Raw genomic sequence first — 13,996 nt, forward strand, 5'->3', positions numbered from 1 at the left:
GCAGAGGCTAGGAGCAAATGCATCAGCACAGCGAGGGTGTAAGTCTTCCCACCTCCCTGGTGTGTGGTTAGAGGGGAGAAGTTTCCTACTGGAAGAATGTGTTTTATGGATATGATTTCTACTTTACTGAGTGGTTGAGAACACTCTGAACTGGTAGAAGAAAAATGGTTCCTAAAATGTAATGTTTCACTGGCAACAAGTTCTGTTGTTTAGTAAGTGCCCCAGGTTAAGGCAGCTTGGTAATTCAGTGGGAACACCTCTCTCCTGTTCTCCCCCATTAGAGATGCACTGTCTGGGGGACTTGAAGTTTCCTTCCCTCTGCGGCGTATCCCTTCATGGGATCGAGCTGTCCTGCGCCCCAGGATACTGTTCTGCAGCAGTGTCTACTTGGGCTTCCCCTCAGGATAGCGGCCCTCAGCACTTGTGTTACCGAAAATCGTAACCAAGAAAACTCTCCAACCCAAATGATAGTTTAGAAAGCCGACATTGGTTTATTGCAGCGCTGGGTGCATGGGGGATCCTTCCTCCTAGCATGCACACCGGCTTGAAATCATGACAGGTATTTAAACAGTTAACAAAGTTAGTTATGCCTTCTGGTCCCACCCTTTAGCTAACTATTGGTTAGGATCTTTCTTACTTCATCTTAAAGATACAGTTCTCTTTTAATTCACTACGCATGCCCAGAGAGTAGGGGGCTTATTTGGGTTGGGGGCTTTTCTAGCTCGGAGGTGTGGTTTTTAACAGTATAATGAGGTAGGTCAGCCTTAGGGCGCCCATTTGGGGCATTTCACTGACTTGGCTGTTTGGCCAAGTCTCAAGTTTGCATATCGGCCATTATCAGTAGACCCAGAGGCTATATCAGGTGCTAGGTCTACTTTTGTCTCCAGGTAGACAACATTAACATAACCCAATAGAGCTAATCGCCACAGCCAGCCTGTTTCCGGGAAAACTAATGCATATTTCAGTTTGTGCAAGGCAGTATCATCTTAACTCATCTGTACAAAGTTTGCACAAAGGGATCTGGGTTTTTTGTATGCTAACTAATTTGTTTAAGTCTTTGGTATCACTTGGGCAGCCAACACTCATTTCCAAGCTGCACTGTGGCTTACAGTTACTGGTGGAAGTAGGGACTTTTTGCATGTTGGAAGTATTTATTACTTTGAAGCGGAAGAACAATTCTTAATTTTGGCAGCAGCATTTTTATTTCTTGGATCCTTCTCCATTTACTCAGGTCTCCTATAGAAACTCCTTCTACCTTCCCAAAACTTTGTTCCCTGTTGTGCAGGCAACAGCAAAGCTCTGCTGTGAGAGGGTGTCCATGTGCTTGTGATAATTGTAGCTTGTTGCATGACGACTAACCTTTTAATGTGGAAGCAGCGCTTAGTCTTCAGTTGTCACATGAATGCTTTGTTTTGTGCTTTCTAGCTGTATATCCAGCATTGGCTTCTGTTCAGTTCTGTCTGTTTTTTGTGTGTGTAAGTATAAATCTTTTTAACGCAGTGTTATTTTTTTTCCATGGTTTTAATTGATTTGCAGTTCCTTAGAAGAGAAGTGTCTTGGGGATTAGGGTGACTTAATGCGAGTTAGACATGGGTGGGCAGCATCCGTTATTCTATGATGCCTGTGATGGGAATTGCTGCTGCAGTCGCTCTCTTGAGCCCAGAGGTTGTCACCCTTTTATCGCTTCCTGTAACGCCAGAGATCATTCCTTGTCTTGGCTGTGGGGCTCCTGATGGGTCTGTGTTGAGTGTGCTCAGAAAATACCCCTCGGAAAGGCACCTCTTTCTGCAGCTCTAACCCAGTGGCTGCGGTTGTGGCTCTGGGGAGCAGGCAACGTGCTACCGGACAGGAATGGTCCGTCCTGCGAAGCCCTGCTTCCACAGCTGAGGAAAAGCAGCAAACCTTCCATGCTGGGATTCAGAGGACCGGCTTAAATAAACCCGTTCCAGGGAAGGGTGCTGGAGCCCGCCGGGCGTCCCCGGCCAGGGCCCCCTCGCTCCGGGGAGCTCCTGCGGGGGGGCGCGTTTGGGGTCGGCAGCCGGGGGCCTCTTCCACCCGCTCCGGTGCCGCCGCACGGGTGGGCGTGGGGCAGCAGCCCCGGGACAGCCGCTGCGGACCCCTCTGTCCCGGGAGGGGCGGGGAGGGGCGGGCCGGGACCGCCGCGCCTCTGCCCTGCGCCCGCCGGGGTCTCTCGGTCCCGCCGGCTGCCGCCCAGCGAGGGGGGTTCGGCGGAGCTCGGCAGGGGTGTCCCGGGACCCGCCCGAGGAGAGCTCCTGCGTGGGCAGCGCCCGGGCCGGTTCGCCTGGGCGGGGGCTCCGGCACCGGCACCGGGCCCGGCCCGGACCCGCCCCGCCGGGCCGAGGGGATCGGAGCGGAGCCGAAATCACCCGAGCCCTGCCGAGTCTCGCCGAGCGGAGTCGAGCCGAGCCCAGAGCAGCCGAGCCGAGCCGAAACGAGCCGAGCCCGGCCCAGCCCGCGGATCGGAGCGGAGCCGAAACGACCCGAGCTGAGCCGAGTCCCGCCGGGCCGAGCCGAGCCCGGAGCAGCCGAGCCGGAATGACACGAGCCCAGCTGACATTTTGTGAGTTCTTTCTGGTTAGAATTCTTCTCTTCAAAGTCAGTTGATGACTTTCTGGGGCAGTGTGTGAATTTGGGTATTATTTGGGTTTTACTGTAGCTGAATAATTACCCCTTAGGCTCTTTGGCTGTGGAGGGGTAGTTTGTTGTGTGCCTGCAGAACAGCCTGAGGCAGATTGGTTTCATCCACTGAAAACAGCGAAATAGCTGTTTTGGAAACTGCCTGTTAGTCACTAGAAGGTGATTGAGGAGAACTTCATGTATACATTACGTAACTTTTTGCACACACATGTGCATGCAGACAAGCACGCCTGTGTATATATCCACATGTGGAAGTGTATATGCTGTGAGCTTATAGATTGAGAGCTTTAGGAAAAAGAGTAGTAAACCACTGCACACAGAAGAATGTTTGATTTGTGGCGAGAAGTTTATCTAAAAATGTGTTTTACCCTTTAGGATGGCGCCAGAAGTTGCTGCAGTAGGAAGAAAAGGTGGCTATAAGCACCTCTGTGATCTGTGGGCAGCTGGAATAACTGCTGTAGAGCTCGCTGAGCTTCAGCCTCCAATGTTTGACCTACATCCCGTGAGGTTAGCAAAGGGTTAAAGCGCGGTGTGTAAGTACAGCTTCCCAAATCATCCATTTGGAGTAGTGGCTGCATGGGTGCTTGTGGTGTTTGGGGGTACTGCGAGGGTGTTGGGTTGTAAGTGTTCTGGATGTACGTGATAGAAATTGTGACAACTCCTTTTGGTGCATAAACGCGTCATGCTGTCCTGGTAGCGTCTCTTAAACGGATGGACTTCTTCCTGCCAACTAAACAATGTATTCAAAATTCATGTCAGGTATGTACTGCCATGTCACCCACAGAAATACTGTTGTTTTTTTTAGAGCGCTTTTGCTAATGATGAAAAGCAACTGCCAGCCTCCTGAATTAAAGGACAGAATGAAATGGCAAGTACTTTTCTGTTTCAGTAGATAATGATCATGTATTTCACTGGGCAATGGATTCTCATGTTTACCACTTCCTTTTACAGGTCCAATAGTTTCCATCATTCTGTGAAAACGGTACTTAGAAAAAAATCCTGAAAAAAGACCGACAGCTGAAAAGTTACTACAGGTATAAATTTATGTGTGGGATTTTTCTTAAGTTCTAAAATTAAAATGTGCTTAATATGGGTGGTTGGAATTTTAATCTGTGTTTTTCCTTGTGTCTTTCAGCATCCTTTTTGTTACCCAGCCATTAAATCCAAGTCTTGCTATTGAACTTTTGGATAAAATGAATAATCCTGATCATTCCACTTACCGTGATTTTGATGACGATGATCCTGAGGTAGGAATACGTTTTAATCACAGGATCAGATTAAGTTTTCATTTGCCGACAAAACTAAATGCTTATGGTTCATTGAGGCACAGAATATTTTGTGATCTGGGAACAGGCTGAAGGGTTGCTTTTACTTTTGGTTGTGCTGCTCTGTCACACGTCCAGGCCCTTAGCAAAATTCATTATATTTGGGGGAGAGACGCTCAAAGAGAAAGAGATGAAAACACTTTAAAATTTTGTTTGTGGTTGTCCTTCAACAATTTTGCAGCAGTATGTGTGGACTACTTCTCCAGTCCCGAGTTCTGTCGTGCATTCTGCTTTCTGTTTCTTTGTGGAATTATGTTTCCATTCATCTGCAAAGCAAGCATTCGTAAAAATAATTTTCCACCTCTGTAGAACTTGTTCTTTTGTTCCTAATTTGCTTTCTTATGAGAAGAAGAGAATGATCCTGTAGTTGTTTTTGTCAAGCGTTTTGGTATGTGTTTCTTGCAGATTCTATTTTCTATCTTGGAATACTCTGAAACTTGATTTCACCTACGGTTTTGTCAAAGGCAAAATTTCTGATTTTCTGCTTTAACAGCTGGGAAAAAAATAGCATGCTTATGTAAGGTGATAAGCAGCGCGGGACTGAAGTGTTTTGTAAACAAGAGAAAACAGATATTCAGTTACTGCATCCTGTCTTCATACTTAACTGTATGTTAGTGAAGACTTTCCAACTATCAATACCGTTAAACTGAGAGGCCAAAAAGGAAATGTTATCTGAGCAAAGACAAATGCTGGCCAGCATTGTCTTTACTTGCTCAAATCCGGTGTTTTAAAAACCCTTGTCTTGAAGGTGAGGACACTCTACACATAAAATGTCTCCAAATAATTCTAACTTTCATGTACAAAAACGTACATGCAATCTTTATTTTTAGCTTCTGTTTGATTTCTGTCTTTCTTTGTTGCTATTATGCTAAAGAAACCTGCTAAAAACCAGGTACACAATACTGGGTTTCAAGTGAATATATTTTGGTATTGAAGTCTTTTATTGTTCACTTCTAGCCTCTGGTAGTGCCTCATAGGATTCACTCGAGAAGTAGAAATGGGAGAAGAGAAAAGACACGCTCTGAAATAAACTGTAAGCATGTGTAATATGACAACATTAAATATTCTTAAAATAATCATTGATATTCACATATTTCAACTAGTATTCTGCATAGCTGATGTATATAGAAACATTTTTAGTGATACAGAGGAAAAGAAAAACTTATGCTGTTTCACTTACGGATATAGGTTCTAGATGACTATGCCAAAGAAACATTAGTGTAATGCATTGGAATACACCTTTTGTCAGCACTTCAGCAAATCTCACTATTGCTTCATCTTAACTGAACAGGACGCAGCCTGAGCTCTTCTGAGAGCTGGCTGGTATTGCTTCATATGCCACTGCAGCAGAGATATTCGGAGTGATGCCAGATTGTGCTAGGTAGCAGAATGGCAGAGGAAGATTTTTCTGCCTTAATTTAGTCTCTTGTTGTAGTTTGAACTGAAACAGTCCTGTAGAAATCAGGAAAGGAGGTGGTTGATCGCTGGCCATTACAAGCAGACTCCATCCCCCAAGCTGTAGTCATTCTTTTGTTTGAATTAAATCAGAGCAATCCTTGGCGCTTTAGTTGTCTTTCCTGAAGCTAAAATTGAGGGAAGGAGTGTTAATGAGCGTCTGCCAAAGGGCTTTCCTGGAAGATGCGATAAGCTCTCTCCAAACTCCATTCACGGCTCTTTAGTGCTAGTGATCTCCCCGAAGAACAGGTCCAGGAGCGAATTCCCACAATGGCTGTGTGTTTTATCTAAATTCCATCTGTATTGCTGCTCTAAAGAGGGCACTTGACGGCCTGTTTGCTGAATGGTTTTCCTCATCTTTCTAATGACTAGGTGGGGCAAGTGGCGATCGTGCTGCCTTTGTGATGGAAGAGTACTTTCTGTGCCCCTTAGTTTCCAGCAGGCACAAGTTGGGGGTGTGCCTGTGCCAGAAGTTTGCATCAGTGGGGCTGTGATGCACTCATTAAACGGGATTTGTCTTTTTTGTTAGCCTTTGGAGCTGAATTGGGTCTCATTGCAGTCCAGCTTAGATTCTTGTTTTCCTTTTCTCCTCTTTAGTTGGTCAAGTAAAATTTGGTCCACCCTTGAGGAAAGAGACGGAGCCACATGGTGAGTTTGTGAGTTACAAGCAGCATGGGCTATGCTCTGCACATTATTCCCTGCAAATGTCTGTGGAGGAGGAGAAGTCCAAGGTGTGTAGCATACCTCCTTAGCGCTACTGAAGTTGGTAGTGATTTTTCTGACAAGTGACCTATTGGTCCTGGATCTTTTGGTGCCATTGCAGTATATGCAGCAAGACCCCTTATTTGTGGGCTCTGCCAGGTGTGATGTATGTGCTAAGCAACAGCCCTTGGTCTTGTGGGTTTCCTCTATGCTTTATACCTCATTGCCAAGTATATCATTCCCCTTATTTATAGAGTTTTTTTTTAATTGTAGAATGCCTGTGCATATTCAAATGTTCCTCTCCCTTGTGCTTGTATTGACAATGATTGAGAATGGAAATAATAAAATTGAGAGCCTGGGAAAGAGGTATTGACACGCGGAAACAAACTTCACAACTCACACAGAGTTATAAAGCAGGCGTGTTTATTGCGGCGCTGGGTGCAAGGGGATTTCTCCTCAAGGCTTGCACACCGGGTTAAAATCATGACAGGTATTTAAAACAATTACCAAAGTTAGTTATTGCTGCTGGTTCTACCCCTCAATTAACTCTTGGTTAATACTTTTCTTACTTCATCTTAAAGTTACAGTTCTCTTTTAATTCACCACACCTGCTGAGAGAGTAGGGGGCTTAATTGGGTTGGGGGCTTTTCTAGCTAGGAGGTGTGTTCTTTAGCATTAGAATGAGATTATAATGAGACAGGTTAACTCTAGGGCACTATTTTGGCAGTCCATTCTATTTTTCTAAGATTCGTCCTTGTGTTAATCGTTATTGCTAGTTAGCAGAGAGCTGGTGAAGACAGTCTTTATCTCTAATATGTCTAAGTGCCAGGTGCAGTTGTTATGAAGTATCTTCTTTACATTCTTCTAATTCTTCTTGCTTGTTTTTAACACTTGTTTTTGACCTTGTTTTTCAAGATGTTCTGTAACATCAAGACCTGATCCAGACTGCCCAATTCTGACTGAAACTGTGTCAGTTGCTCCTGCTTGTGTCTGAAGTAAATAGGAGTTAGGTCAGATTTGCAACTAATACAGATGTGTACTCAAAACCTCCCCTGAGATCCGAAATTGGTGACTGCTGCTTTCAGGGCCATTAGTTAATGAAAATGCCCTGAAGGCTGTAGTCAGTAAGAATAAGGCAATGTTGAGTCATGCACATAGCATTCTAATGGTGAGCAGATGGACCCCCTTTGTCTCCTGAAATAGCTGAAGAAGGGCAGTTTTCACTTGGGGCTGCTCTGCTCAGAAAAGAACTGGATGGAAAGAGCTGCCCAAGTGCAGCAGCCCTCCTGCCTGCGTGTGTCTGTGTGTGTGTTCAGAAGTGCCTTTCTCTACCTTGCTGCTTCTCGGTCTGTTAGTAATTGAGCTGCAAGTCATCTGTGAATGAATGGGTGCTATTTCATTCTAGCCCATGTTGCCACGTGGCTGAATGGGGCTTCATCTTCTGTCTCTGAGCACGGTAAAGCTAGGTAAGCATTAAAAAAGAGAGACGTGGAAGGACCATCTTTTGGCGGCAGTCCTCCACTTTTCACAAACTGGAGAGTTCGTGAAACTCTCCAGGCAGGCGGCTGTACCTGACTGCAGATATGCCGGACATCTAACCCCACAGCAAATGTGGAGTATGAGACCTTTTCTCTGCTATGGGACAAGACCCTGCTTGTAGGCAGTTGCTGGAGAACAGCTGATGTGTGTTAAACTTATACCTTAATTTTCCTGTGCAGTATCATCTGCATTGCAGTTCTATCCACAAAGCCGAGATGCTTTTTCCCCTGCCTTTCAGGATTGCTGCAGGCATGTGTTTTAAAGATATGTTGATCTAGCCAGCATGCTGTAAGTGTATGGATAAGATCAGGTTTCTCAGTGATACTTTTTCTTCCCACCAAGTTAGACTGGTAAAAGATACCATTTTCTTCTAAGAAAGCTGATTGTATATGTTGCTAAAAACACTGGGCTGCTCAGACATTAGAGAAAGGGGCTAATTACAGAGAGAGAGGCTAGACAAGTCTCTCCATAGTATTAACAGCACTGTGTTGAATGTGAGTTGTTTGCTAGCTCTTGTGACTGTCCTTTTCCCAAATAAGTATTGCTGGACTTGCCTCGCAGGTAGGAAAGCTGAGTCCCTGTGAGATCAAACACCTTGCCTGGTCCCTGGCAGAGCTGTCATTAGATGAGTGCGAATCTGCGACCGTCAGTGTCATCCTTGGTGCATCTTCTGTGCTGCCTGTGGCACGGGAGGGATTTTTTCTATCTGTAGGAAAGAGGAAAAGGTTTTGGGTTGGTTAAGAAAATGGGGAAGGTTTCTTCTCTGTGGCCCGGTTGTCCTGGGAGTCCCCGTGCTGCTTTATAAGGGAAAGTTGCAAGGCTGTCTCTGTGGTGGAGCCCAAGGGGGATGCTCTGGGGACAGCAATGGAGCAGAGCCCTCCATTGCAAGTTGAGCCTCAAGGAGGAGAAGGTTTCAGCCCAGGTCACGTTGGCAGCTTTTGGCGGCAGTCCTCCACATTTCACAAACTGGAGAGTTCATGAAACTCTGAGAGGCGTCCCACTGTGAGGAGGATGCTGGTGGCAGCCTGCTGCGGTCCGGGAGAGCTCACTTGGGACGGCTGTTTGTAGGTTTGTAAGATGATTGGCTTTAGTCATCAGCAAGTTACTGGAAAGTTACTGGAATTCCAGCAACACTGGTACTGTTTCACTCGGGCTACAGCCCAGGTAAGGGATGTTCCAAGGCTGTCAGGGGATGGCTGGTTATTCCCGCTCTCGTTACCGCCTTGAGTTGGGTAACAGGAGTGCTTGGTACAGTCAGTGCTGCTCCCCACCTTAGCCATGCAAGAGTTCCTGGTACAGTCAAGGGACGCTTAACCGCCCAACTCGTTGCGCAAAGGCCGAGGCCCAGCTGGAATTCCTGAGATCATAGAGCAGCCCAGGAAAAAAGTGTGGGGGGGAAGGAATGCACCACCAGAGCCCGGTACTCCCCAGCCTGTGGTGCCCAGTGGCACTGGGTGGGATGGAGAATGCCCTGGCGGGACCCTGCCAGCTGAGGAGAAGGGCTGGGTGTGCGGGAGGGGAGACTGACCCCTGCTCTGCCTCTGTGACCGTGAAGGACCACTGAGCCCTGGTCCTACAGCGTGGTGGTACCGCAGCATGTTTCTGTCCTCAATATCACGGGGACTTAGGTGGCTTTTAGCTTCCAGAGGAAACATGAGGCCAAGACTAAGGATTAAGGTAGTGTCAGTCCCAGGAACAGCTATCGAACCGTCCTGTAACTGCGTGGGTGATCAGTGCCCTTGACATCTTTGCGTTTCCTTGTTCAGGCTGAGATGCTGTGGCAGTACCTTGCTGAGTCAGGCCTGAACCTCCATCCAGAGCCTACCCATCTTCTTGTGCGTTGTCTCTGGGCAATCACAGCCCCCGTTACTGCCTTGCTAACCTCTATGTCAGACATTCCCCTTGAAATGGATTAACTTCTTGAGGCTTGTAAATGTTCTTCTGCATTTGTGCAAAGGCAGCTGGCTGGATTAAATGGTTTCATAGTATGAAGGAAAAAGAAAACCTAGGAGGCATGACACTTGTTGGGGCCAAGGACTTTGTTTTAACAAGCACTGGGGAAAAAACAATTTATTTTGGGGGGGGTTTCATGGCTGTATGGCAAATGGCAGGGTCTCCAAAATGTAGGCGTTTGAAATCTTGTCTTGATTCAGAACAGGAGTAGAGAAGCAGTTCAGGGTTTGGAAGTGAGATGTAAACTAAGCAAAAAGTGAGGAAACAAAATGGATTCCCAGCATGGGAATAAAAAGGGAGAAAGCAAATCCAGGGCTGTGCCTTGAGGTCTGTGCTACCAAAAAACCCGATGTTCTCCCCAGCAATGTGGGATTGCATTGCTCAGAGGAAGGCAGGGGGGAAAATGGCTGAAAGGGAAAGGGGCCAACTCTATTGTCCTCCTTTTTTCAGAAGAAGACAAGTATGAACCCTGCCTGGACAAAGAGGATTATGGGCTGCCTGTTTGGGACTTCATGATTGGCACTTCACGAGGCTGCAGTTAGGTAAGTGATGTCACTGCAGTTATTTGGGAGGAAAAGTTTTGATAGCATCTAAAATGACTGAGTGTTGCAGTCGTATTCCTTTCTTCAACCAAGTGCTGGAGTTTTACCTTTATGGGTTGAAGTGGGGGTAGTGGATGCTCCCATCTGCATCCCTGTGATGGTGTAAGCTGTCTGTGCCAGCACTTCCCTGCTCTCCCTGGGTCCTCATTGCAGCTCTGGTCTTTGCCTTTGCTGTGGCTCTGTCCTCTGCAAGACACCAGATGTGTCCAATTATTCTGTGGGTTTGATCTGGTGAGTGCAGCACTGGTGACAGGACAGCTATGTTTCTGATGTGCCTGTTTCAACCCCCGCCAGGGGCTCTGGTGTTGGTGTTCGGAAGCTAGACAGTGCCTGTGCTGTCAGGTCTCATCTCAGAGCCTGCAGCAGGGCTTTTGGGGATGCCAGCTGATAGTGCTCTGTGTCCCTCTAGCACTGCAGCAAAGGAGAGGTTACTAATGCAACCTGGCTGCCTGTTGCCCTTGGCTATATGCTCTTTTATTTCTGCAGGAGGGTAAGAGCGATGTAAACAAGGCTTCTCAGGGGATGGGGGGGAGGATTTTGAGCCCTGTAGAGCAGCTCCCTGCATGGACTGTTACCTGTGCCTCTAAGGAGACCAGGGCCAAGAGCCTGGTTTGGTCAGACCCTGCTAGGGTGGAGAAGGGTGGCTTGTCTGAAGTGCTGAGGTGGGTGGCTTGCTTCTGCGCTGGGCTGTGTGCAGGTGTGATCCCCCCCTCTGTGCTTGCTTGGGACTAGCTGCAGTCTGTGCTGCTTGAAATGTGTCCTTTGAGCCAGAAACGCAGGCAGCCAACTGAGAGCCAAGTGTGAATTGGGAATGGTGGCTCCAAGGTGAACCTAATGGTGAGAGTTGGATCTTGTGAAGGAAAACAGAGGTGAGCTCATGGGGCAGAGAGGGTGTTGGCAAGGGAAGAGGGGCTTGTTGGTCCCTGTGGGGTTGTATGTACAGCCCCAGGAATGGAGAAGGAGCAGTGATGTAAACCCTGTACCTCCTCTGAGCTGGTGGTCCTGAGCATCCGTGGTGGTGTGAATTTCAGCTTCTGGGCTCTCCTTTTGAAAGCGTGGGTCTCCCCTGGGGAAGATGGCTGATGCTTCACTTTGTGGCTAGCTTGCAAGTGTTCTTGGAACTGATAAGCCCTGTCCTGAGGAAGAAGCCTGGAAGGGACTTGGTCTTCCCTGTCTCAGCTACACCTGTGTCTCTGGCAGCAAGCTCTGTGAGACAGATGATCTTTCTACCTCCAAGCATGGTGAAGCCCGGGACTGGGTCAGAAAGCGGTGGCTGCAGTCTTCTACATCCTGCAGGACGTCCTGAACCGTGTGTGTAGGCTTGCAAAGTATGTACACCCATGTTGATTTTAATTTCGGGTCCGTTGCTGTTCAAAAATGGCAACTTGGCAGGGCTGCCTGGTGTCTGTATCCATCAAGAGCCATGGTTACGGTGAAGAAGCTACTGGACAAGCTGGCTGTGGCCTCCCCCTGCTCAGCTGCCAGCACTCTGGCTGGTAGCGTACAGCTGCAGCGACACCTCCCCACTGTGCTCTCTGGGAATGCAGTGTATTCCTACCCCTCAAAGTCCCCGTTAGCTCGAAAAAGTAATAATCTGTAGTGTTCACCTTCTCTGCCATCGGAAATTAAGCAGCTTTGGCAGAACGTGTGTGTTTTGGGAAACGCTGGAGCCCCCCGAGGGCTTTGTGTGCAAAAGCCGAGAGAATCCAAGAAAGCTGCTTTTTGCAGAGAGCACCGGTCCCCTTCTGCTTGCTCACCAGAGCCTTAAGTTTGGGTGTTAATAAGTGAAAATGAGGGCCCTCGTTCTCCACGGAGAAACGTTCTTGGGCACTGTGGTAATTTCATGCCTGGAAGGAGTCATATTTGCTGGATAATTTTTGTAACTTCAACCAACCAAATTAGCCTTGAGAAACTATAGTTCTTAATCAGAGTATTGAACTCTACGCTCCATTAGTTGGAAGCATCACCAGGCTCCTTGCACAAAGGGTGGACATCGGGTTTGCAAAGTCAGCAAGTGGTCTGATTTTATTAACGCTGGGGGCAGCAGCGATCCCTGGGTTTAAGGTTGTTCATAGTACTCTGAGCACTTAGTAGGGTCAGGCACACAGTCACATCAGGTCAGCTGCCCTGGCAAAATGAAGCAGCTAAGTGACATTTACCTTCCTTCTGTTCCCACCGGAAAACTTGTGAAAAGGAATAAAGGACAGTTTGGCTACTACTAGAGATTGGGTTAATAATTCCAGTAAATGGGATTCCAAAAGTAATGGAAGTGGGGGAAGGTGAGAAATGCCAGCAGGCCCTGGTGTGTGTTTGTGGCTCGTGGGACAGCACCCACAGCAAGAGGCTGTTTTGGCTCAGGGAATGTTTGTTCTGGGGTTTTACTGCTATGAATCTTGACTGTGCCACTTAAATATGGTCTAATCACGGAACAGGGTGGGGAGGCCTTAAGTTCTCCACTTCAGAAGGATGCTGCAGCCTGGAGACGTGGGTGTGTCCTCTGGCTCTGCTGTGAATGGGATTCTAGAGTTTCAAAGTTCTATTGTTGCTCGTTCCAGGTGAGCTGAGAGATGGCCACTGGCAAGATGCATCTGTCCATGGGGTCTTCCAAAATGGCTGATGGATTCCAGAGCAAAGTGGTAGCACCTCGTTTTCCGAAGCTAGTCAGAGAGACAGAGGAGTCTGTAACTGTAAGTACCTGCTGTGGCTGGGCAGGCCCTGTGTTAAGGCTGGAAACTCCCCCTGTGTCCCTCCTGCGCCTTCCCCTCCTGTTGTCTAGCAGCACTGTGAAGCTGGACCCCACCTCCCCATCGCTTTGCTGCCCGGCTTCTGCTGGAGGTGGCTGTCATGGTGCAGTGGGGGATGGAGTGCGTGCTGCTTCGGGGAAAGTCCAGAGTCTTGCCTGGACGCCAAATTAAATGAATGTCCTGGGCATTGCACTGGAATAGCTGAAGCGTGAGGGTGTGCTTCATTCCATCCTCTTTGTGTGGGCAGTAATATCTTCTGTCACGTAGGCATACTTGCCAGTGCTGCTCTGACCGTACCTGCCCTCCAGGCAGCCGGGCATGTGGTGGGCTGCTCGAGCTCTGCCTGAAGACGTGGCTGGTCCCAGACAGAACAGGTTGCAAAACAGTTATTGTATCTCATATCCCGTGTGGAGCACGGATCCAGCCCTGCAAACAGCAGTGGAGTCAGGGCGATTCCTCCTTCCCATCCACAGACGTCCCCTTTGCTGACTGGAGCTCACTTGACTGGAGATGACCTAGTGCTCAGGCTCTGTGAATGAGATATCTCCATGTACTTCTGCAGAGGGGTCTGTGAGGCCAGAACAGAGAGAAAACAAGTGCTAATTAAGAAGAAATAACTAAAACTTGGACCCATTCCTCTCCACGTCAGTCTTGGCACAACGCTGCTTTTCTGCTTTCCTCTGACTCACCCAGCCATGACATCTCCACACACGTGTTGGTTGTGCGCGTTGTGCAAGGATGGAGTTTGGGGATTTCTGATAACTCCTCGCCACTCTCTTCAAAGGCTCAATCTGGCTCAATCCAGCAAATTAAAGAGAAAACAAATGTCCGAAGAGCAGAAATCCCCAAACATGTCACATCAAATCACGAAGGAGAAGCTAACGGCGGGGCAGAGCCACTTGGTTAGAGCGTGTGTGTTCGGCTCTATATCATTAATTTACTGATGTTAAATATTTCAGCAGGTAACTTAGGGGACTTCCAGGACTATCCTAGTGGCTGTGATCACAAATTATTCATC

General features: G+C 47.8%; 1 protein-coding gene across 1 annotated transcript in view; it reads left to right on the forward strand.

The window, feature by feature from the left end:
* Window positions 1-12,817: 12,817 nt before the first annotated feature.
* Window positions 12,818-13,996, forward strand: part of LOC132319072 (hydrocephalus-inducing protein homolog) — a 45,956-nt gene continuing 44,777 nt past the window's right edge. Inside the window, exon 1 of the mRNA XM_059828818.1 lies at window positions 12,818-12,921. Coding sequence (XP_059684801.1) covers window positions 12,829-12,921 — 93 coding nt within the window. The 5' untranslated portion in view covers window positions 12,818-12,828. The remainder of the gene's footprint in view (window positions 12,922-13,996) is intronic.

The sequence above is a fragment of the Gavia stellata genome, chromosome 24 (genome assembly GCF_030936135.1).
Source record: "Gavia stellata isolate bGavSte3 chromosome 24, bGavSte3.hap2, whole genome shotgun sequence".
Classification (NCBI taxonomy): Eukaryota; Metazoa; Chordata; class Aves; order Gaviiformes; family Gaviidae; genus Gavia; species Gavia stellata.